Source organism: Gopherus flavomarginatus, chromosome 1 (genome assembly GCF_025201925.1).
Source record: "Gopherus flavomarginatus isolate rGopFla2 chromosome 1, rGopFla2.mat.asm, whole genome shotgun sequence".
In the NCBI taxonomy this organism is placed as follows: domain Eukaryota; kingdom Metazoa; phylum Chordata; order Testudines; family Testudinidae; genus Gopherus; species Gopherus flavomarginatus.
In genome coordinates, this window is record NC_066617.1 from 142,962,455 (window position 1) to 142,985,799 (window position 23,345).

A 23,345-nucleotide genomic window follows, 5' to 3' on the forward strand; every position below is an offset into this window, starting at 1 on the left:
ATGCAGGGAGGGAGGCAGCACCAGGCACCCAGAGCAGTGCGGGGGCGGGGCGGGGCGCAGCGCAGGCAGGGCAGCACCAGGCAGCGGGCAGACTCATTATGCAAATACTGAGCCAGACCCCGGCGGATTCCAGCCTCTGTTCGCGCGCTCGCGCTACCCCCTCGCGCATGCGCCTTGTGCACCACCCCCGCCCCTTTAGACTCCCAGCCCCTCCGCCCCTTGTTACCGTATCGTTGTCGGCGTCTCCCAGGCAGATGGCCTGGGGGAAGAGGCTCCCGCTGAACTCGAACGCCACCCGCTGCACATAACTGACCGACCGCATCTCCCCGGCGACCATAGAGCTGGTCTCGCTCTCAAGGGCGGGCCGGCGCCCCGGCTCCCTATGACACCGCGCGTGCTACGGAGGCGCCACGGGCTCAAAAAGCGCACGGCGGGGGGGAAAGTGAGGAGTAACCACGTGACGGGCCGGTCCCTGAAAGAGCCGCTCCAGCCCCTGGCCAGGCGGGGGCAGCAGAGCCGCGCTGCTGGTGGTGCAGAAACCAGGGCGCAGAGAACCCCCCTCCCCCCCCGCTGGTAGTTTTAAAAAATCAGCGTCAGTTTGTGGGGGCCCGACTCATAAAATGTGAAGAGTTGGACTAGGGACTCGCTGAGGGCAGCAAGGGGGAGGTGGGGTGAGAAGGGAAGAGCCCAGCTCCACTCTCAGATCCCAGGCTGAGTCTGACAGGCTGGCAGTTAAAAACATCTCTTCTTCCTTGTACATTGAGCACACTGGCTCTGGTCACTGAAACCCACAAATCATGGAGCCCCGTCACTCGCCGGAGCCCAGCTTCACTTCAGTATGAGACCCTGGTGAGTCCAGCTTCTGGCATGTAGTCCTCCACGAGGCTACTCCCTGAAAGCATTGTATGCTGGAACCTCTGCTTTCTCTGGGCTATATGAACACTGGACTAGAAATCAGGAAATTCAAATTCCCAGCTCTCTAATTTCCAATGTGACCATGGACAAATCAGAGGTCTCTTCCCTAACTATAAAATGGAAAAGATGATGCTTACATTCCTTTTTAAAGCATGATGAGGTCTACCACTAAGATGCTTATGAATTATTGTGCTGCAGTCGCTGCAGTGCAGATGACTGAAATCTCCATCTGCATTGTCCCCTGGCAGAAGCGACTTCTTTGAGCAGGTGTAGTGGTACAAATGAAAAGCAACATACAAGTACTATTATAAAAGTTTTGGGCTATGGATCCTGTGTAAAACATCTCATGCTGAGCTTATTACGTAATCAGCTCCGTAGAGGCACTTGCTGGTCCAGAAACTTTCGGTCGAATCCAGGCAGTGTTCATATTTTACAGGTGGGGAAACAAACCCTGAGGCCCAAGACCATTGGCTGGCTGGCTGGCCTTGACCTGTCTCCCCACCTTTAAATTGACAATATCTACATGTGTCATTGGTGAGGAAGGCTAATGACATACGATCTCTCTTCTGAGCTTTTTATGTGTGTGGAGCATCAGACAAGGCCAAAAGAGCAATTCTTCCCGGGAAACTATGGGCCCAGTTCTCCTCTTACTCCCACTACTGCAAGCAAGGAGGAGTTAGTGTCACTGAAGTCAATGGAATGACAGAATAGTAAGTGAGAGGAGGTGGTGGTCACATATCTCCAGTGGGCACCAGGCAGCAAAGAGGGAGCTCTCCTGATAGACTATGCAAACTCTGTTCTTAAAAACATAAAAATTTTTAAAATCCCTATTCAAAGCTTCATTTTCTGGTTTTATTCTTCCTGACATCTTGGGGCTGTCTCAGGAAAACAAAATAAATATTAACCAGAACAGATGCTAGAAGACCCAATTGTTTTTTCCATCAGAGCAGGGATGTTTGTTCTGGTTTCTTAGCCAAATTCCAACTCCAATTATATTCTACTTCCTCAAAATTCCCCCTCATAACTTCAGTTGGGAGACTGTTCTTCATAGCTTGTCCTAAACTGTCTCGTAGTGTTTCTAATGTTCCGCTCAAGAGGTGGCTGCACTGCAGTACAGAAGGAAATGGGTCTTGTGCACATACAGTCTGATTCTTCTCCGATTTATACTAGAGTAAATTAGGAGTAGTTACATTTAAGTCAGTGGTGTTACAGGGTATAAGTGAGATCAGAATCAGGCCCAATGTCTGTAAAGTGGGTCAATTCAGGAGGAAAGGCAGCTACAGTAGACCCTCAGAGTTATGAACACCAGAATTACAAACTGACCCATCAACAACACGCCTCATTTGGAACTGGAAGTATGCAATCAAACAGCAGAGACCAAAATAAATAAATACTGTACAGTACTGTGTTAAATGTAAACTACTAAAAAAATAAAGGAAAAGTTTTAAATTTTTTTTGACAAGGTAAACTATTTCTGTGCTTGTTTCATTTAAATTAAGATGGTTAAAGCAGCATTCTTCTTCTGCATAGTAAAGTTTCAAAGCTGTCAATATTCAGTTGTAAACTTTTGAAAGAACATTTTGTTCAGAGTTACGAACATTTCAGTTACAAACATCCTCTATTCCCGAAGTGTTCGTAACTCTGATGTTCCACTGTACATGCATTTCAATGAAAGTCATAATGTACATATTGGTTCAGCTGAGTGTGAGAGATTTTTTTCCTTTCCTCGAAATTCATTCTGGGCTGTTTCTTTCTCCACCTCATTATACAATCCCCTGCTCCCTTTCTCCAGTGGAAGGACAAAGGGGCATTTCTACCTACATTCTCCCCTCAAGACAAAGATCTCCATCCTGTATCTAAATGAAGGATGTCTGCTCCAATATTCTGTCCTGCCTAAGTGGACATTCCACTTAAGATATCCAAGAACTCTGCCCTCAGGGTGAACCCACCTACTCCTCTCCGCCTACTGTGTAGCTACAAAAGGAAAAGTGCTTCCCCTTGGTTTCAATCCAGGTAGCAGGACAACCAAGACAGATAAATTTAGAACAGTGCTACATTCCATGCCTGCAGCCAGGAAGCACACTTCACAGTTGGGAGGGGGGGTACAACACATAACGGCTTCCCTGCAGAGCAGTTAACAGGAGTCATTTTGCTACTTTCTTCTCAATAGCTTATGCTTAAGATTTAAAAATCCTGCATATGTCTAATGGTCTAACTTTAACCACGCTGCTGTCCCTTTAAAACTGATGCATCAGCAAAGGGTATTTTTGCAGGCCCAGCTAGGCACTTCAGAAACTGAGTCTGTTGACAACGCTCTCATGAACAGAGATGCCATGTGCAGAAGCTGACGGCACCGATTTCAAACCGGACTCCCAGTTTTTCTAGGAGCAGTGAGAAATTCATTTTTTCCCCTTGCAGTTAGTGGATGGAGGGAGCAAATCTTGTATAACAGTGAATGTAGTGAACATTGTATAATACAGGCATTCATTAGAACTACCATGGCTAAGATGCAGCTGCATGACTGGGAAGGCTTGGCATACTTCGGGGATGCTGGGAGAATCAAGTTCTTTTGTAGAGCTGTGCATATCCTGCTTAAAAACACAAATTCGACCTCTGGGAGTTTTTCTGCTTTATTGCTCAAGCTTTGACTTCACAGTCTTCACCTTCAGCAATGTGCAAAGAACAGGCATACAAGCAAGGTTACAACACTTACTCATGGGAGGGGGTCTCTGCTTTAACAGAGGCAACAGCAAAGAGCAAGGTGGAGGTGGAAAATTCGGTGCAGTGATTTGTTCATAAGTCTCTCAGGTGAGGACTTTCAGGAAAGGCAGATTGCTTTAAAGGAAAAAATCAAGGAAATAGGTTTAGGAAGCAGGACTGGGATTAGAATGAACTGGGACCACAAAAAAAGAGACACACCAATGGCAGAGTGAAATAAAACTGAGCAGAAGGAATCCTGACAGACCTCCCGACAACAACAGAAAGCTAGAATGAATAAATAAAGTCCCTAGGATTACACCAGATCTGGGCCGCCACCAAGTTTCCTACACAGACATACACACGAAGCTATAAATGGCTGCGGTGTCATGGCCCCAGCCTCTGCTCCCCTGAAGCCACCATCCAACCAGATAGAAAAATAAAGGTCTAATTCACTGGAAATTCTTCAGTTTACAAAACTAATGGAATTGGGTTTGGTTTTATGCTTCTGCATCAACTTGTGATTTATCTTCGACTCCGTTCTGTTTGTCTTCTTTCATGTCCGTGTCATCTTTGCAGCTGCCACTGGTCTGGAGAGTTTCAGCTTCTGGCTGCATGGGAGACATTGAAAAAACCGAGCGAAACGTTCACCCCTTCCCCACTCTAGCATCTTATCACTATAACAGAGATTAATTTGGTGCTCATCAGCAGGATATCTGGGCTCCCTAAGGGGTTCAGCTGAGACTCAGAATCTCAGTAGGGGAGACTGTGCACCCTGCTTCCCTCAAGTTTTATCAGTTAGCTAGGAAACCAGGAGCAGTTAGGGAGGCCTAGACAAAGAGGTGTTTCTTGCAGTTCTTCCTAAATAAGGCCAGGTTCATGCAGGGAGCAACAATATGCTCATGCTTCTGACTCCACTTTGGCTCTGAATGATGATGATTTGTAAAAGAATATTTCCAATCTACACAACTCTCTGTGCTGCTTGGCTCTGACAATGCGGCCAAACCTGGTACCAGATGGCTGCTTCCATTCTCCACAGATGCAATGCTAGGGAGTCCTCCCTTTGTACCACTGGCAATGCTGAAGATGGCAAGCAGAATGCCCCAGTCCCTGTTGCCTCTTTTCCCACATGTACCCATTCAGTTCTCCCAGGATTTTGCTACCACTTACCTTGGAGTCCTTGTCTGCAAGCCTCTGAAACATGTTGGCATACATCTTCTTCTCTCTCTCATGCTGCTCCCGGATCTTTTGCTGACAGGCTAGTAGCTGCACTTTAGCTGCTTTGTTGCTAGGGTAAAGTTGAAGCACCTTCTGGAAATCTGCCCGGGCCAATTCAAAGTCATTGACAGCTAGATGGGCCTCGCCACGCCGGAAAAGGCCTTTCTCGTTGCTGCTGTCCAACTCAAGCGCCTGGATAGGAAGGGAGCAGCAGGCTGGAGTTTGGTTTCAGGAAACACAGCCAGACAATCAGCAGGAGACACTTACGGGATGAGCTTGCTTATTTTACAGGGTAAATGCTCCAGGAATTCTGGCCTTGGTAAGAGAAAGGGAGGCAGTGTGGTGTGGCAGCTAGGGCATCTGACAAGGAGTCAGGAGACGTGGGGTCTAGTCCTGATTGGGGCACTGACTTCCTGCGTGACCTTGGGCAAGTCATCTAACTGCTCTGTGCCTCAGTTTCCCTATTTGTAAAGTGAAGCTCACTTTCCTTTCTAAAGTGCCTAGAGATTCTCAGACAAAAAGCTATTAAAAAATCTCCCACAGAGAATGAAGACGGAAAAGAATAATCATTTCCACTGAGGAATTTGATATATTGACCATTCCCAGGGGTGGATGCAGGGAAAGAGAGAGGCACAAACCCACCACAGTGATTTGTGTTGCCTAGCTAGTTACAACAAGATCCAGCTGCTCTGCCCACTTTGCTCACCAGGATGTATAATGCCTTGTTACCTTGCTGCAGTTTTCCAAGGCCAGGGAGTACTCCTTAAGCTTGAGATGGCACATGGCCAGGTTAAGGAGGGCAGCAAGCCTCAGGCTCTTGGCCTTTGCATCATCCTCTTCAGAGAAGCCTGTTTCGTGTTCCAGCCAGGACACAATCTTCTTATATTGTAATGTTGCCTGTTTGTACTTCCCTTCCTGTAGTCAATAAAGTTGGAGTTAGTCCAGCTCCACCTGCCTCTTCACAACACTGTCTACTCCATTTTTCAACCCAGGAACAGCCACCTTAAGGTGAATAGAGAACATTTTCTGTGCCCAAACTCCACACAAGTGCTGTACGTGAAGATAAAAATCAATATAAGGGCCAGCTATTAATACACTTCTGGCAGGGCCGCCCAGAGGATTCAGGAGGCCTGGGGTCTTCGGTGGCAATCTGGCGGCAGGGGGTCCTTCCACTCCAGGACCCGTCACCCAAGTGCCCTGAAGACCCATGGCAGGGGGCCCCCGCCGCCGAAGCCCCGGCACTTCGGTGGCGGGTCCCGGAGCGGAAGAACCCCCCGCCGTGGGTCTTCGGGGCACTTCGGTGATGGGTCCCGGAGTGGAAGAATCCCCCCCACCACTGAAGACCCAGAGCGGAAGAAGCTCCGGGGGCCCATACTATGTATGTATGTCCCAAAAAACTCTCATGGGGGCCCCTGAGGGGTCCAGGGCAAATTGCGGCCCCCTCTGGGCGGTCCTGGCTTCTGAGTGGTTGCGCAAAAAGCCCAGGAACAGGTCCGAATCCCACTGGGGAGCACAGTCCCCCATGAGTGCCTGATGTCTCAAACAGAGCAGGGAAAGGCAGGATACCACTGTCCTCACACTGCACAAGCTGTCATAACTGGTTAGATGCAGAGTGGGGAGCACGCTGTACTCTCGAAGGGTAATGTAGCTACCACTCTGGCATGTGTGCCATGGAAGCCCTCAGGAAGAAAGCAGCCATAACAGCTAAAGCTCCTCCGGGGGTCCCCAACTGTAACATGGCCTCTTCAGGCCCCCATCGGTGGGCAGAATCTTGCCCATGTGTAGCACTGTTTCATGGCAGCAAATTCAAGCATTGCAGCTTTGCCACATTGTTCCTGCACAGTGGAGAACTCCCTATAGAGCTGCAAAAGCCCAAGGGTCACTAACCCCAGACATATAACGGAGGAAAATACCAAGCGGGTACAACTTGCAAGACTCAACCTCCAGCTCTTTGTCGCCAGGGAAAGTGCAGAATGGATACCACGGAGAACTCACTAACAGGACAAAAAAAAACTCCAATGTCCATCCTCCAGCACCAAATAAAACACTAAAATAAGTACCTCTATCTTCAGCAGCATATTGCATGCAACATGCCATCAATGCGTGAGACAGCCCTGCAACAGGGTCTGCTCCAGCACCAATACTGGCCTATAGCAGGGACTGGGCAATGCTGACCACACGCAGGGAGGACTGTAACTTACCTTGAAGTACTGAGTGCCTCTCTCCTTCACAATGGAGCTTTGTTCCAGCTTCTCTTCTGTATTCATCTCCCAAGATTCCTTAGCCTGTCCAGACAGAAACAGTTCAGTCAGTCATCTAATTTTGGAAGAGACCGTGACGCTGGCAGACCAGGTGCCAGCTCATGCCAAGGTTCCATGTCTCAACTCAACACTGACAGATGCAGAGCTGGAATCAGTTTGACTCAACTGTGTGTTAGTATTGTTAAAACAGGTATGAGAGTTGTAAGAATGTGTTTAGTGTTTACACTTTACTGAATGAATGCTAAAGAGTTGTTGCAGGCGTTAATCTCACTTAAAACCTCTGTATCCCATACAGTAAGATAATATTTGAACACTTGTATTGAGAGCCTCTGGGACTGTGTAAATCACCAGACAAGAGAAAGACATTAACTCGTGTAAAGTCTGATCTGCAACGGAAGGCGTTGCATCCTACCCAACAGGAAAAGTCCATTGACACCAGACATACTATTGTGGGATAATAAAGAAGATAACAGATGTTTGTTATTTTGCCTCCTCGCCCTCTTTCCCCTGTGAAGATGCTGAGCGTGCACCTAAGAGCACAAGGGATAAGGGGAATCACACCAAACAGAAGGAAATCTATGCTGCTTGATCTGTGGGGGGCAAGGTTTACTAGGCATAAGTGAGAGATCCCCAGTGCTTAACCTGGGTTAGCTCTAAAGGTCTGTAGAGCTTGCTTATTATAGAAACTTCTATTACTTTTCAAAATTTAAGATTTTAACTCATTTGTGTATCTGTTTACCTGCTTTAACCTTGTAAATAACTCCTGTTTCCTCTTCCTACTTAATAAATCTTTAGATAGTTTATTATAGAATTGGTTACAGGTATTGTCTTTGGTGTGAGATCTAAGGTGCAATTGATCTGGGGTAAAGTGCTGGTCCTTTGGGACTGGGAGTGACCTGAATATTGCTGTGATTCTTGATGTAAGGGATGATCTATCACAAAAGTACGCTCACTAGGGTGGCAAAATAGATCGGAGTACCCAAGGTGACTGTCTGTGACTCCATGATTAGGCTGTTATACTGCTTTAGGAGCTTACACTTGATAACTGGTTGGGGAAATCTAAGCATAAAACTCACAAGCAGTGTGGGGTTTATGCCCTGCTTCCTAACAGTCTGTCCTGAAGTTGGTACTCAGGCTGTTGAGTCACTGCAGGCAGCGTTACAGAAATCAATCGGTATGTGCTGCATCTTTTTATGGAGAAAGGAGAGGAAGGAAGGCATGGAAGAATGGGTGGAGGTACTGCCACTGAGCATGAGGGAACTGGATTACAGCAGGAGAGATGCTGCTCAAAGCAGATGTGGGTCCACTGAGAATACAGGCAACACAGAGTCTTGTGACACCTTATAGACTAACAGACATATTGGAGCATGAGCTTTCGTTGGTGACATGCATCCAATGAAGTGGGTATTCACCCACGAAAGCTCATGCTCCAATATGTCTGTTAGTCTATAAGGTGCCACAGGACTCTTTGCTTTTACAGATCCAGACTAACACAGTTACCCCTCTGATACTTGAGAATACAGGGGATTTTGGCCAAGGATTCCGATTCTACTTCACCTTCCATAGGTTTATTGTTTTTCCCATCCTCAGCTGATCAAGGTTCACCTCTTCCTCCTGCTCTCTCAGGCAAAGGCTGTATCCACACACACCTCTCTCCCCATCCCAACAGGACTTCATCCCTTTATCCCTACCTTTTCAAAGCTTTTGAGTTTCACTTCATACTGCAGATCTGCGTTTGGAGGGATCTGAAACTTCTCCTTCCCAGCACTCCCAAAACCATAGCTGTAACAGAAATAAGTGGCTTCTAAAGAATCCAGCTAGACCTGTTCTCTGTTAGGGAAGCAGGAGCGAAGAGAACATGCCTATATAGATGCATCAAATTCACATTCTGCTGAGTGTTACCAAAGACACAAAGGCATGAGCAGTTTTTGCCTAAAAACAGCAGGGGTGGGGCCAGGGTGACTGCATGGGATTGGAATGCAAAGTTTTTCATCTCTAGGTTACCAGTTTGTATTGATTTTGGGTCAGCAGTCACCCAAAGTTATTAACATCTCATGGCTGTTAGGTGGCCTATATGAAATGAGTTTGCTGGTCTCAGTTCAGTTCCTAGTGGATGTGACCACACCATAAAATTATTGGTAACTGGCACTAGATGCCTCCCTTGTTGTGAGGCCAAGCATTTAATGAGCTTGGACACTGAACTACCTCCTCCCACCTGAAGGTAGTCCCTCAAGCTCAGATGCCAGCATGTTGGGGTGAGGGAGCATGTCTAGCTGCTGCCTGTGCTCTACCCATTCTGAGAATAAACAGAGGACTCTGGTCCCAACTGCGTTTAACCTGCATCGTTCACTACCACTAGAGTCAGTTTAAAATATTTCAAAACCTAAACCAAGCTAGGGTTTGCTGGAAACTATGAGGACAAAACTTTTCTCTTGCTTGCAACCCTGCTATGGAGCCTGCATCTCCCCCTTTCCACAGAATCTGCCTTATTTCTTTAGAAAGGGGAAAAGACGGTTACTCACCTTTGTAACTGTTGTTCTTCGAGATGTGTTGCTCATATCCATTCCAGTTAGGTGTGTGCGCCGCGCGTGCACATTCGTCGGAAAACTTTTACCCTAGCAACTCAGTGGGCCGGCAGGTCGCCCTCTAGAGTGGCGCCATCATGGCGCTTTATATATACCCCTGCCGGCCCACCCGCTCCTCAGTTCCTTCTTGCCGGCTACTCCGACAGTGGGGAAGGAGGGCGAGTGTGCAATGGATATGAGCAACACATCTCGAAGAACAACAGTTACAAAGGTGAGTAACCGTCTTTTCTTCTTCGAGTGATTGCTCATATCCATTCCAGTTAGGTGAATCCCAAGCCTTACGTAGGCGGTGGGGTCGGAGTGAAATGTGGCAGAATGAAAACTGCTGAGCCAGAGGCTACAGCATCTCTTGACTGTTGAACCAGGGCATACTGCGAAGCAAAGGTATGGACCGAGGACCAATGGAGCTGCGCGACAGATCTCGTGGGTAGGAACACGAGCCAGCAAGGCGGCAGATGAAGCCTGAGCCCTGGTAGACTGTACGATGATGTGGCTTGGGGAAATATGAGCCAAATCATAACAAGTGCGGAAGTCCGCCATCACCCAAGATGAGATCCTCTGAGAGGAAAACAAGCAAGCCCACCCTTTGGCCCGCTACCGTGACAGAGCTGGGGCACCTTACGAAATGGTTCTGGCAGCGCAATATAAATGCGAGCACTCCACAGATGTCCAAGGAGTGCAATGGTTGTGCCCATTGCGTTGAGCTGTGGGTAACATGAAAGGCCGAAACCACCTTAGGGAGGAAAGCCGGGTGCAGTCATAACTGCACCTTGTCTTTGTGAAACCTAGTGTACGGCGGAACCACCGTAAGAGCTCTGAGCTCGGAGACCCGTCTGGTCGATGTAACAGCTACGAGGAAAGTTGTCGTCCAAGACAGGTATAGCAGAGGGCCAGTCGTGAACGGCTCGACTGGGGGAGACATAAGTCTGGTTAAAACTAGGTTGAGGTCCCAGGTTGGGGCTGGGCGGCGCACCCGAGGGTGCAAGCTCTCCAAGCCCTTGAGGGATCTCGAACCCATATAGCGTGAGAACACGGAACGTCCACCTTAGCCTGGCTGGAAGGTAGAGATGGCTGCTGAGTGTATCCTCAGCGATGATACCGCCAGGTCCTGCCGCTGAAGGCCAGAGGCAGGCCAAATAGAGGGGATCGAGACCTCAGCAGGAGCAAGATCGAGCGTATTGCAGCTGTAGAAGAAACGCTTCCACCTGGCCTGGTACGTTGACCAGGTGGAAGGCTTCCTGTCACCCCGCCTCAGTTATGCAGCAGCCACACCGTGAGGCGAAGAGGCTGCAGGTCCGAGTGACGAAGCCTGTCGTTGCCCTGAGTGATGAGGTCTGGGTGGGGTGGCAGGGTAATTGGGTCTGTTATTGACAGGCCGAGCAACGTGGTATATCAGTGCTGCCTGGACCACTCTGGAGTGATCATGATGATGCGCGCTCTGCCCCTGCGGAGTTTGAGCAGGACCTAATGAACCAGTGGGAACAGTGGGAAGGCATAATGGAGTTGGCCTTTCCACGGCATCAGGAATGCGTCCAAGATCAATCCCGAGGAGAGACCTTGGAAGGAGCAGAACATCTGGCATTTTCTGCTCTCGCGGTGTGCGAACAGGTCTATGTGAGGAAACATCTCCGCTTCTGGAAAGCGGAACGCCTCACATGGGGCAGAGTGATCACTCGTAAGACAGGAAAGACCTGCTGAGTCAAAGCGCCAAGACGTTCCGAACGCCTGGGAGAAAGGACGTCACCAGCTCCATCGAGTGGGCCATGCAAAAGTCCCGGAAATGGATGGCCTCCTGACAAAAGGGGGGAGGACCATGTCCCTCCCTGGATATTTATGAAGCACATGGCCGCTGTGTTGGCTGTAAACACCGAGATACAAAGGCCTCGCAGCTGCCGCTGGAACCCCTGGCACGCCAGGCGGACTACTCTCATTTTTGGGGCATTGATGTGGAATGCCAGCTCCCGAGAAGACCAAAGGCCTTAAGCTCGGAGGTGACCATGAGCACTTGAGCAGAGAGATGACGCGTCCGTCGTCAGGGGCAGTGAGGGCTGGGGCGGATGAAACCGCATCCCTGCCCACACCAGGGAGGGAGATAGCCACCACTCTAGGGAGCCTAAGGTGCTCGAGGGAACGGTGACTACCATGACCATTGGCTCCCTGTCCGGGTGGTACGCCGAGGTGAGCTGGACTTGGAGAGGACAGAGGCGGAGCTTGGCGTGTTTGGTTACAAACTTGCGGGCAACCATGGACCCAGGAGACTGAGACAAGTACGAGCCGAGGTCGTTGGGAAAGCCTGCAGACCTCAGATGATTGTTACCATCGCCTAAAACCGCAGTTGTGATAAGCAGGCTCCGGCTAGGTAGGAGACCAGGATAGCCCCTAGGAAGTCCAACCTCTGCGTGGGAACCAGAGTGGATTGCTCTATAGTAATCATCAGGCCTTGACCTGTGAATAAGACCGTGACGATGCCCACGCGCTGAGTGGTTTGTGTCTCAGAGTCTCCTCGGATAAGCGAATCGTCCAGATACGGAAAAACGCATATCCGACATCAGCGAAGGTAGGCGGCGACTATGGCCGTAAACCAGAAGTACTGACAGTTGGCTAGAAAGCGGAGGTATCTCCTGTGCGGAGGGAAGATGGCGTTGCGAAAGTACGCGTCCTTCATATCCAGGGTGGCATAGTAGCCCCCAGGAGGCAAGGATGGAATAATGGTTCCCAGGGATACCGTGCGGAACTTCAACCTTATCCTAAACCGGTTGAGTCCGTGCAGGACTAGGAAGGTCTGAGACCTGCGTTCGAGTGGGGGACTAGGGCATAACGGGAGTAAAACCCCTTGCCCCTTTCGTCCATCGGCGTCTGCACCTCTTGTACGAGGAATTGCTCGTGAGAGGGGTCCCTGAAGGGGGACAGGGCTGGAACAAATTAGAGGTGGTACCTATGCTCCACCGTGCGCAGGATCCAGCGATCTGAAATTAACTGGGGCCACGCCAGGACAAAGCGGGATTGGGATCGCGGCCTGTGACTGGTACACCGCCCTCAGGCGCACCTTGGAAGGTTCGTCTTTGGTCCCAGTGGTAATTGCGAGGGACCTTGACCTTGGCTCTTTAGGGGTCCTGACGTTCGTCTGCGACCACCTTGGCCTCGCCGTTTGCCAAAGTCCTGTCTCTGGCTAGGCACAGAGTATGGCGGCTGGGGACAGAAAGGCCTGCGTTTGGTCGCTGGCATATGCATGCTGAGACAGCGCATTAGGACCCTATTGTCCATCAGGCTTGGAAGCCTGGGGCTGTCTTTGCCGCGAAAGGCCTTTACCAACAAAGGGTAAATCCTGAATGGCATACTGCAGCTCCGGCCGGAGGTTTGAAACCTGAAGCCATGAGATGCACCACATGGCGACACCAAAGGCCAGAGTCCTGGCTGCAGAGTCTGCTGCGTCCAACGAGGCCTGGAGGGACGCTCTGGGTACCTTTTTTTTTTTTTTTCCCCCGTCCTCCAAGACGGCAGCGAACTCTTGGCGGGAGTCTTGAGGGAGAAACTCCATAAACTAAACTCACTCAGGTGCTATAATTATCGCAGCTAAGCAAGGCTTGTTGCTTTGCTACCCAGAGCTGCAGGGCCTCTGCAGAGTACACCTGGCGGCCAAACAGGTTCATTCGCCAAGCCTCTTTCGGTTTCGGGGCTGGCGCCCGCTGGCCATCATATCAGAATCGTGGTCCTGAGCATAAGATCTGCGCATGTGGGATGACACGGATGCGTGTCCGGATGGCCATGGAGGTACTAAAAGAAGGCACAGGCAGAGTCTCTGACTCTGTCGGACCTTGCCCAACTCGGCACCGGGAACCGGCACCGGGAGGCGTACCGGTACCTGGAACGAGATCCAGACCCGCAACCAGAATGGTGCCTGGAGGTCGACCGAGATCTCGAGGCTCGGGGAGAGGCTACAGGAGTCAAGGTACCTGTCGCGGTGCCGGGAGTCGGAATGGTGCCGATAGCGGGTCGGCGAACGGGATACCGACCGGTGCAGCGAGTGCGACCAGTACCGATGAGGAAAACAGCACCGGGACTGCAAGTGGTGTCGGGCGTGCCGACAGGATCTGGAGTGTCTGCGGGACCGTGATCATGAACGGTGCCGCTCTGCTGTGCTGACAGAGGACGGTCACATGAAGAGACTGTATTACCCGCACCGGCGGTGCCGGGGTCAGGCAGCATCGACTCTGTCATGGCAATGAGATCCCTCGCCGTTGGTAATGTCTCCGGCGTGGAGGGAACAGCAGGCTCAACCACAGTGCATACTGGGGAGCTGTCAGGCACCGGATTCGACGGCCCTCGTGGGACCGGGATGGACGGTACCGAGGTCGTCAGAGCTTCGGTAGGTGTCAGTGCCGGGCGATCCGAGTTAGATGAGCTGTCTGGCTGCGGTGCCGTTGGCACGGAAGCAGCAGGAGCAGTAGCTCAACCACGGCGCGTGCCGGGGAGCCGTCAGGCACCGGATTCTACGGCCCTTGTGGGACCGGGATCGACGGTACCGACGTCGTCGGTGCCGCAGCAGGTGTCGGTGCCAGGCGATCCGACTTAGACGAGCTCTCTGGCTGCGGTGCCGTTGGCACGGAAGCAGCAGGGGCAGTAGCTCAACCACGGCGCGTGCCGGGGAGCCGTCAGGCACCGGATTCTACGGCCCTTGTGGGACCGGGATCGACGGTGCCGACGTCGTCGGTGCCTCAGCAGGTGTCGGTGCCGGGCGATCCGACTTAGACGAGCTCTCTGGCTGCGGTGCAGTTGGCACGGAAGCAGCAGGAGCAGTAAGCTCTACCACGGCGCGTGCCGGGGAGCTGTCAGGCACTGGATTCAATGGCCCTGGGGGACTGGAATCGACGGTGCCGATGTCATCGGTGCCTCTGCAGGTCTCGGTGCCGGGCAATCCGACTTAGACGAGCTCTCTGGCTGCGATGCAGGTGGCACGGAAGCAGCAGGAGCAGGGGGCTCAACCACGGCGCGTGCCGGGGAGCTGTCAGGCACCAGCAGGAATTGTAGGCTCTCTCGACCTCGGAGGAAGGGAGCGGTGCCGAGTCGACTTCGGTGCCGGCGACGGCCGGTGCCGAAAGGCCTTGGCAGTACCGGCGGGGTCCGGTGCCGAGGAGGCGCTTCTGCCAGCCGCGTGATCATCGCTCGGCGCCAAAGGTGGAGGGGTAAGTGAAAGTCCCGCTCCTTTTTGTTCTCGGCTTAAAAGCCTTGCAAATGGGGCACTTAGCTGTCAAGTGTGATTCCCTGAGGCACTTCAAACAGGAGTCGTGTGGATCTCCCTTCGGCATCGGCTTCTGGCAGGCCGAGCCCATTTTAAAACCCGGTGAGCCGTGCATGGGCTCCAGCACCGGGTTCATGGAAGGGGCTACTTCCTGAACCCCGCTAACAATTACTAAACTAACTATGTTAGCAAAGAAAAAAACGTATAACTATACAAATATATATATAAAAGGATTATAACTGCATAACTATATACGAGAACTACGAGTAGCTAGGGAAGTGGAGGTCAGCTAAGCCGCGCTCCACTGTTCCAACGACCGACACGGGCGGTAAGAAGGAACTGAGGAGCGGGTGGGCCGGCAGGGGTATATATCAAGCGCCATGATGGCGCCACTCTAGGGGGTGACCTGCCGGCCCACTGAGTTGCTAGGGTAAAAGTTTTCCGACGAATGTGCACGCGCGGCGCACACACCTAACTGGAATGGATATGAGCAATCACTCGAAGAAGAACTGCTACTTACATGCAGGACCATCAAAAAAGTTGCCATATCTGGCTCTCCATACCCCAGGCCGAGCCATTCTCAGTTCACTCAAAAACATGTATCTTTGAAACAGGTCCCCTGGTGGATGCAGGGTTTGGACAGAAACTGGTCTTGTTTCAGAGAAAGCGGAGAAATTCTTTCTTCTCCCCAAAGACCTCTCAAAATGTTCATAGCTGTTCTATCAGCGAAGGGATTTTATAACAGCCTCTCTCCTAACCTCAGCATCTGTGAGCTGGCTGTTTTCTCACATCAGACTGGCCAAAAGGCTGATCTCAAGAATGTCCATCCTCTACCCCCAGCTCATTCACATGCATCACTGTACACTGAGTATTACTGAGGTAAATAGCTTATTAAGAGTCAATAAAGGGCATGCACATTTATACAAATAGGAACAGCATGAGAAGTCCCACGGGCTGGGATGAAAATGACAATGGCTGTGAATCCAAGTGCTTCAGAGCATAATCACTCTTGGGGGGGCAGGAAGGGATTGACCACCACAGTTTTGTGCTGAATAGTTAGGAGCAGCATACATTTTTTACACCTCTCCCTAGCCTCTGAAGCTGCATTAGCTAGACTATCGCTCCGTTCTGGTAGAGCAATCCCTATGTTCCTACATGAACTCTATAGTCAGTGCTACTCTTCCACACCAACAGTGGGGAATGCAGCTCATGACCACACGCATTCCAGTTTGGCTGCTTCTTCAGCTGGAGTCTTAGCTGGCTAGATACTTCCCAGATATCAGGTTTCTGGGGCCATCCACATTTTGACCAGGGTATTTTGGGGGATGAGGGGACAGAACTACACTAATTAAAAAACACACCCACTCCTCCGAGCTGCAAACACACCCAGAATAATCAAAAGACAGAAGGACTGGGGCCACCTTGGGCCAGGGTCACAGTCTAGTGAAACCATTAGAGTTTAGCAGATGTTTACCTTGGTTTGAGATACACCACAGACTCCTCTGACTTCTCCATTTTCTGAATTGCTTGTTCCAGGCCAGGAGGAAGGTCATAATTTTCTCCTTCTCCAATCTCAAATCGCAGCTCCCGCTTATCAAACACTCGATCTCCATGTCGACCTTCTAGCTGGACTGAGATATAAAAAAATCCCACAGGCAGGTTAGAGGGTATCTAGAGCAGCGAGAGAAAAGCTAGCAGAGGGAGCCAGGGGAATGCCAGGCTTCCTTGTAAAAAGCAACTTCTTTCCCTTAAAAAGACTGTCTGGGCAGCAAATGTAACATCTGGTGCTAAACCCAATAAACCCTTTCACTTGACATCTGGGTTGTCTTCTTTGTGCAACACTGAACAAATGTCAGAACTTTCCCCTTGCTCTCTATCTTCCTGAAAAATGTCTGGCTCTTCTTGTCAAGGAGGGTAGGCACCTCAGCAGCCCTACAATGCCTCCTGAGTCCCCAAGTCAGGTTTCTGGTAGAAGGATAAAAGCTGTGCAGCAGTAGAATGAGAGGTGGTTTTGGTATGGCTCCTTTGCTACCTAGTGGCCAGCCATCCCTCCCTGCTACCCGCTCACAAGGCAACTTCCTTTAATATTCCTGCATTTGCCCCCGAAACAGACTTACGCTCTACAAGGGCTCCCTCATTGGGCTTGGAGTAGCCTTCGCCCTTCGTACGGATTCTTCGGATTATTCCGCCATCTTCATCCTCCGTGAGATCCTCTCCCTTAAACTCAAACAGCTCTATCTGCAGAGAAAAGGACAGCCTTACATTAATTCCTGTGGTGTCAAAGCAGCAGTCTTGTGTAGTTCAGTCCCTCATCATGAGAGGAAAAGCAGCAGCAGCAGAGAGGCCTTTGAAAATCCTGCTGCCATAAAGGACTGTATGTTTCAGGCATCAGACAAGGGGCTACTTCCCTGTGCAGAGTGCAACTGCCCTTCTGCAGGTTGGAGACAGAGCAGCTCAGGTGTCTGTGATTACATCTAGCCCTCTAGTGGCTGGAAGCCCCCAAAGGACACAAAAGCCTGAATGGCTTGGACCATTAACAAGCTTTGTGATTCCACAGACCTGCCTTCCAAGTACTGTTTAACTGCCAACAATGATGCAGGGTGAAGTCAGGATGACACTTTGGGCGAGATCCAGTCCTTGTCCTTCCACAGGCTGATTAAAAGCAGTGTGCGTTTGTGTGGGAGGAGCACGGGGTGAGCATTTACACCGAATACCCCATGGAACACAGGCAGCATAGCAGAAGTAACATTAAAGACCAGCATTTTAAAGCCTGATGGACTTGCTCATGGTTGCCGCTTTGGTGCTGAGCTGGAACTCAGTGCACTATGAGCAGGCATGGCCATGACCTGCTCTCAGATAGGAATCTGGATGGAACAGAAATGTTAAGTGGGTCAGGGCTGGACATGAGCCAAAAAGAGGTGGAAATGGAAAAGATGGGCAGAGAGAGGAGGGAGTGAGAGGGAACACGCAGAAACATCAAGTGCAGCTATGTGAGCTGAAGCAAGCTGCTCACTTGCGGCATGACCCTGCTCTCACTGACATCAATGGACAAACTCCTATTGACTTCAATAGGCACTGGACTGGAGCCCCAGTCGAGACAGATTCCAAGGGGCTGGTCCCATGGGATCAAAGGAAACCCAGGAGGAGCTCTTCAGGGGGTCTAGACAGAGCTGAGGCTCAGCCCAGTTTTATCTCAGCTGAACTCAGTGATTCCCAACCTATATTAATTTGCCCTCTTTCTCCCCTTGTGATGGACTGGTGACTGAGGATCCCCCATCCACCATAGTATCCTTCTCTTGGGCCCTAGCACACTTGCTGCTCTCGTTTTATTTCCATCCATGTTCTTCTCTAGTCTTGCCCACCCTGAAGAGAAGGGGGCCAGGTTGGGAAACGCTACATTTCAGGTGTACTGAGGAGGGTGAAGCCAAACTGACTCTGAGTGTGTAGGCTGCTGAAAGGGAAACGCAAACTGCCCATTACAATTGGAAATTGAGCCGGCTGGAACACGATCCTGTGTTCTCAATGATAGTGTGGCATGAGAGTCTAGTTCCAGATTTAAAGAATTGATATTTCTTCCCCTGAGGTATCTGGCTTGGGTCACTGTTGGAAACAGGATGGACCAGCAAGCTGATCACCTATGGCAAGTCTTATGTTATAACAATGGTAACAAGAGGTTGTTTTGACCAATAAACATGCTATAGTGAGACTGATGGTAAAAACAAAGAGTATAAATGAGCAACACGGTTGTTATAATCAGCCTTGTTTAGACTAACGCACCCTGTTTTAAGATGGCAAACAAATTTGCCCAAGGTCATTGCGGTGGAGGCTCACAGAATGGACCAGAATGTCTGGATCTGGAAAGGTGTTGACACTTGTAAACAACTTATTCTACTTGCACAATTTGATGACACTTCTCTCTTGGGACTTTCTTTTAAGGGATAATTTTGAGCTATGATCAGCCTTTGATTCCAGTTAATTCTTTCTCAACTTGTTTGGGCTCCTGATCCCAGATTAACACTCTGACCACAGAAAAGTGGGAGAAAGACCAGAGCAGGACAAGCCAATTTATTCCACAACACTTTGCTGATGTCAAGTCTTTGTCCCAGGTTCATAAAGAATTTGAAACCCTATGCTAGCATGTATCTATCTTTTTCACACTCTGTCCTAGTCCTCTCTGTTTTACTTTTAAACACATATTGAATCTGGCAGAAGGAGGGGAAAATGAGAAAAGAGTCCAGCCTGTGACCAGTGCCAAATGCTGGCAGGGTGAGGAGACAGCTGCTCAATCTCCAACTGCACACTCCTGAGCCTACTGTGTACAAAGCCAGTCATGAGAAGGCACTTTCATTTCTGTTTCTCACTAACCCTCTTCCAGAATGCACTAGGCTTCTCCCTCTTTTTTCAATGGCACATAATATCACTGCAGGGGAGTCAGGACTTTCTGACTGAGACACTTTAGGAAGGGATTTGCCCCTCCCTACAGAAAAGGGAATAGTTCCACAATAACTGCGTATTTGGTTTGGATTTTCAGAACTAGCTTTAATCCCAAGCCATAACTGGCTTTAATCCTTTGGGTGTGTCTAACAACTGTTGGAAAGATTTCCTGGGTCAGTCTCCCCACAATCCAGGACTATAGCACTGCTCGACTGGCAATACAGGGTTGGCTAGTAGCTTTATCTGGCCAGCTGAGAAGCTCCTTGTTTGGGGAGGGAAGCTCTCAATGGGCATAAAGCTGGTTCTATACCAGGGGTTGTCAAACTGGGGGTCGGGACCCCTCAGGGGGTCACGAGGTTATTACATGGGGGCAACAAGCTGTCATCCTCCACCCCAAACCCCGCTTGGCCTCCAGCATTAATAATGGTGTTAAATATATAAAAAAGTGTTTCTAATGTTGGGGGGGGGGAGGGTCGCACTCAGAGACTTGCTGTGTGAAAGGGGTCACCAGTACAAAAGTCTGAGAGCCCTTGTTCTATACTCTCCCTCACACTTGTCCCAGGTGTAGAGAGGAAGGGGTCCTGGCTGGAGCACTGCTGTTCTCTAGAAATTCTCAGCCCGCAGATGGTCCCTTGAGGACTGTGACCAGCTGGTGTAAATTAGAACAGCCTACCAGAAGCACAGTGGACCTGCCCAGGTCAACGAAACACAGAGTTATAACCAGTTGAGGGCCTGCTCCCCTCTCCTGCAGAATGGGGCTTCTTGTGGCTAGCAGATTCTCACTTTGTAACATCATTCAAACCCCACAATTAACTGGCTAATGTGCATGTGGTAATAAAGGGAAATTTACATTCTGGGGCCTTTATTTCATAAAAAGAAAAATTACACTGGCTTAGTTAAATGGGTTTAGAAACTGATTTAGTAAATCAGTGCAACCCTGTGACGTGGACACACTTACTTTGGTTAAGTGCCTTATTGATTCCTTAACTGACTTCAGCTAAATCGGGATCAGGTGCAGAAGGCAAGGAATAGGAAGCTCTATGTCTGGGGGATGGTTCCTTCTTTCATTGCTCATCTGGATATAGGGCAGGGAAGGGATAGGCAGATGGGTGGAAGAACTCCTACTGGGAAAAGAAAGGCTGGAGGCCCCAACTCACTGCTTAAACACTCAGTACTAGAGCACTCGTGTTAAGAGTCTGAGGCATAATAGCAGCAGGGGGAAGCAGGAGGCAGAGGACAGGCAGGAGCAGGTTGAGGTTAGTGAAAAACAGACTTCAGTTCAGAAGAGAAGCACTCGCTTTTTGGAATTTTTCTCCTAAGGTTCTCAGGAAAGTCATTTGCGTCATATTACTGGAACTTATTTCTTTACAGAAAAGCTCCTCCCAGTCTGCTCAGCACAAGCATTTGGAAGATCAAAACACATTTCTCACCAGGCATAAAAGCTGTAGTGTATTTGCAGTCTTTGCTGGGTTAGAATCAAGCTGAGCCACTTAAAATGATTATAATGATTTTCTCACCAGAGCTTTAATGTTACTTCTCTTTTTGCATGAATAAACCGCAAAAAAACCCACTTTAGTCAGAAAGGTCTTGTATCCCCACAGTGCCTGGAGAGGATGCAGGGTACCGTTGGCTCCTGGGCCTCAAGGTATACAACAAGGCAGCGGGCCAATCTTATTTTTTGAGCTATTAGATCAGAACAATGCAGCATTTTTCAGTGGGACAGGGGAGGAATGTAAACTCATCTCCTTGATGTAACTGGTATTCTTATCACAGTCCCTCTTGGGGATATAAACCAGGTTAAATGCTCTGAGGCAGACTACCTCCCTCTCGTGGGGAAACTCGCATGACAGGGCAAAGAGGGAGGAAATGTGAGAGAATTCCATCATAAACTTCCTCCACAGACATTCCATCAGGGGGAACAGGCCACAGCTCCAAGCCAGGCACATCCCTACAAATCCACAGGCACATCTGTACAGAGGCCCTGTGGTCTCCACAGCAGTGCATTCCAGTGGAGCCACCCAGCCAAGGACTCTCCTGGCTCTCCCTTCAAATGGGACTCCCTGGCCTAGAGGAATGAACTCAGCCCAAAACTCTAACACTTTTTGTTAGGAAAGTCCTCAAGGTGAGGAGGGAGATCATGTGTGCATTGAGAGGTGGTTTAGGGGGGCTCCTAGCAGAGTCATGGGAGTATTTTGTTTTGCAGGAAATCTGACAGACTTCTCCAACCTTCACAGTAACGTCTCAGGTTTTTGGTCGCCCCATCTGAACAAATCAGAGCCTCTGGACTAATGCTCCTATGAACGTGCAGGGATGAGCATGGTTTCTAGGTAAGAAACCTGTGGCCTGTTCCCCTCCTTTCTCCCCCTCCCCCCGGAACATCTGGGAAGGAAGGGATGTATGCGATGGAATTTTCACACTACAAAACAGGCTCCTGAACCTGCCTTAGAAGGAGGAATCCCTGGCTTGGAGAAATGAACTCAGGCCAAGGCACTAATCATTTTCTGCTAGGAAACTGCACAAGAAGGGAAGGGATGATGTGCACCTCTCCGACCCTGCCCCCCACACAACCACTTTCCCAGTGCTGACAGAGGCAGCTGATAGCATCCTCCCTTTCTACTTCGTAGTCACTTTGGGGGGTGCTGTTTGTAGGAGGGGGAAACAGAAGACCTCTCTTTGCTAGGAAGGGTAATCTGGGCTTGGAAACAGACATCACAGAGACCTTGGCCTAGATCCTCAAAGTTATTTAGGCACCTAACTCTAACTGATGTCAATGGAAGTTAGGCACCTAAATACCTTTGAGGAGCTTCACCACAGATGATTCAAGGCCACCTAGTTCATGCTGCAGGATGACTCAAAGTATCATTTAAAGTAGTGAGGAGCAAAGGGCATTGGGTGCAGAGCAGCCTTCTGGAGAAACAGACCTTTTCTCTTTTAAGCAATAACAGGCACCTGTTTCTATAAAACAAAGGACTGTTTTTTTTTGTTTATTCACAACTATATAACCATAACACGTTACACAGATCCCCACTTAAGAAAGCATGGGCAATTAGGAAAACAGAAAGGCTGAGATTCAGCTATACTTGTGTTATTGGGGGCTTTGGCAGAATGGCAGTGGAACACCTGAGCTTGTAAAAATGTATGTATGTATGTATGTATGTATGTATACATACAAAATACAGATGATCTCATGTGGAGTTCTCTTTCAAAGCATCCAGAGGAGTTTTCATATTCGCAAGCCATGAAGGTAAGGAGGAAGTGTTTCAGAGCACGTTCATGCTTTCAAAGATGCTCCATGCTTATTGCTACTCATTCATACTGTACTGACAGTGAACATGGCCATTATACTTTTTTGGAATAAACCTGTATTTTAAATTTTCCAACATCAAAAAGAGGTTAATAGACGTATGCCCCACAGAGCTCATTTCAAATAGAGGCAGCATCTTCTCACATATATTTAAATGTGCGACACATGATAGCTGGCAGCTAGTATAACTAAACTGGTTGCCTGGTCACTGAGCTGAACTCTTGTGAAATGCAGAGACTCTGCCTTGGGCTAAAGAATGAGCTCTCCTTGATCTAGCAGAGAAACAGTTGCTTTCTACTTAGCCATCACTTTCTACTTACATGCAGAGCTATACCCACTACTAGCTGAGTCACTGGACTGGCTTCTTCAACTAGCCAAGTAGAGTGTTTTGTTTTGGGGGTTTGATTCTAATGCCCCAATGTATATTTCTGGTCAGCTGGCAGCTGCTCATGTTCAAGTACAGTTACAGTAAGGTTAAATAAAAAAACAAACTTATTTGTCCCTTTGACCCTGGGAAAATTCACACCCTTGCATTAGAGGGCTGTCACAGTGGAGGTTTAGGCCCTCCAGCATTGAAGCTGTCCTCACCAAAATGGTCCCTTCCTTTTCTCAGGCTCTCTTTATAATTCTGCTTGTGTGTGCGCATGCACATACACAAGGATGTATTATTATAGGGTGCAATGCAGCATATA

General features: G+C 49.5%; 2 protein-coding genes across 4 annotated transcripts in view; both read right to left on the minus strand.

The window, feature by feature from the left end:
• Positions 1-404, minus strand: part of ITFG2 (integrin alpha FG-GAP repeat containing 2) — a 63,388-nt gene extending 62,984 nt beyond the window's left edge. For all 3 annotated transcript variants that reach the window (XM_050965455.1, XM_050965465.1, XM_050965485.1), the window contains exon 1: positions 227-404. In XM_050965455.1, the coding sequence (XP_050821412.1) occupies positions 227-337 (111 nt within the window). In that variant the 5' untranslated portion in view covers positions 338-404. The remainder of the gene's footprint in view (positions 1-226) is intronic.
• Positions 405-3,529: 3,125 nt separating this feature from the next.
• The window catches only part of FKBP4 (FKBP prolyl isomerase 4), a 32,098-nt gene continuing 12,282 nt past the window's right edge, over positions 3,530-23,345 (minus strand). The window contains exons 4-10 of the mRNA XM_050966074.1: positions 17,033-17,153; positions 16,390-16,546; positions 8,783-8,873; positions 7,032-7,115; positions 5,560-5,745; positions 4,783-5,022; positions 3,530-4,223 (exon numbers count right to left, since the gene is read on the minus strand). Of these exons, the coding sequence (XP_050822031.1) occupies positions 4,113-4,223; positions 4,783-5,022; positions 5,560-5,745; positions 7,032-7,115; positions 8,783-8,873; positions 16,390-16,546; positions 17,033-17,153 (990 nt within the window). The 3' untranslated portion in view covers positions 3,530-4,112. The remainder of the gene's footprint in view (positions 4,224-4,782; positions 5,023-5,559; positions 5,746-7,031; positions 7,116-8,782; positions 8,874-16,389; positions 16,547-17,032; positions 17,154-23,345) is intronic.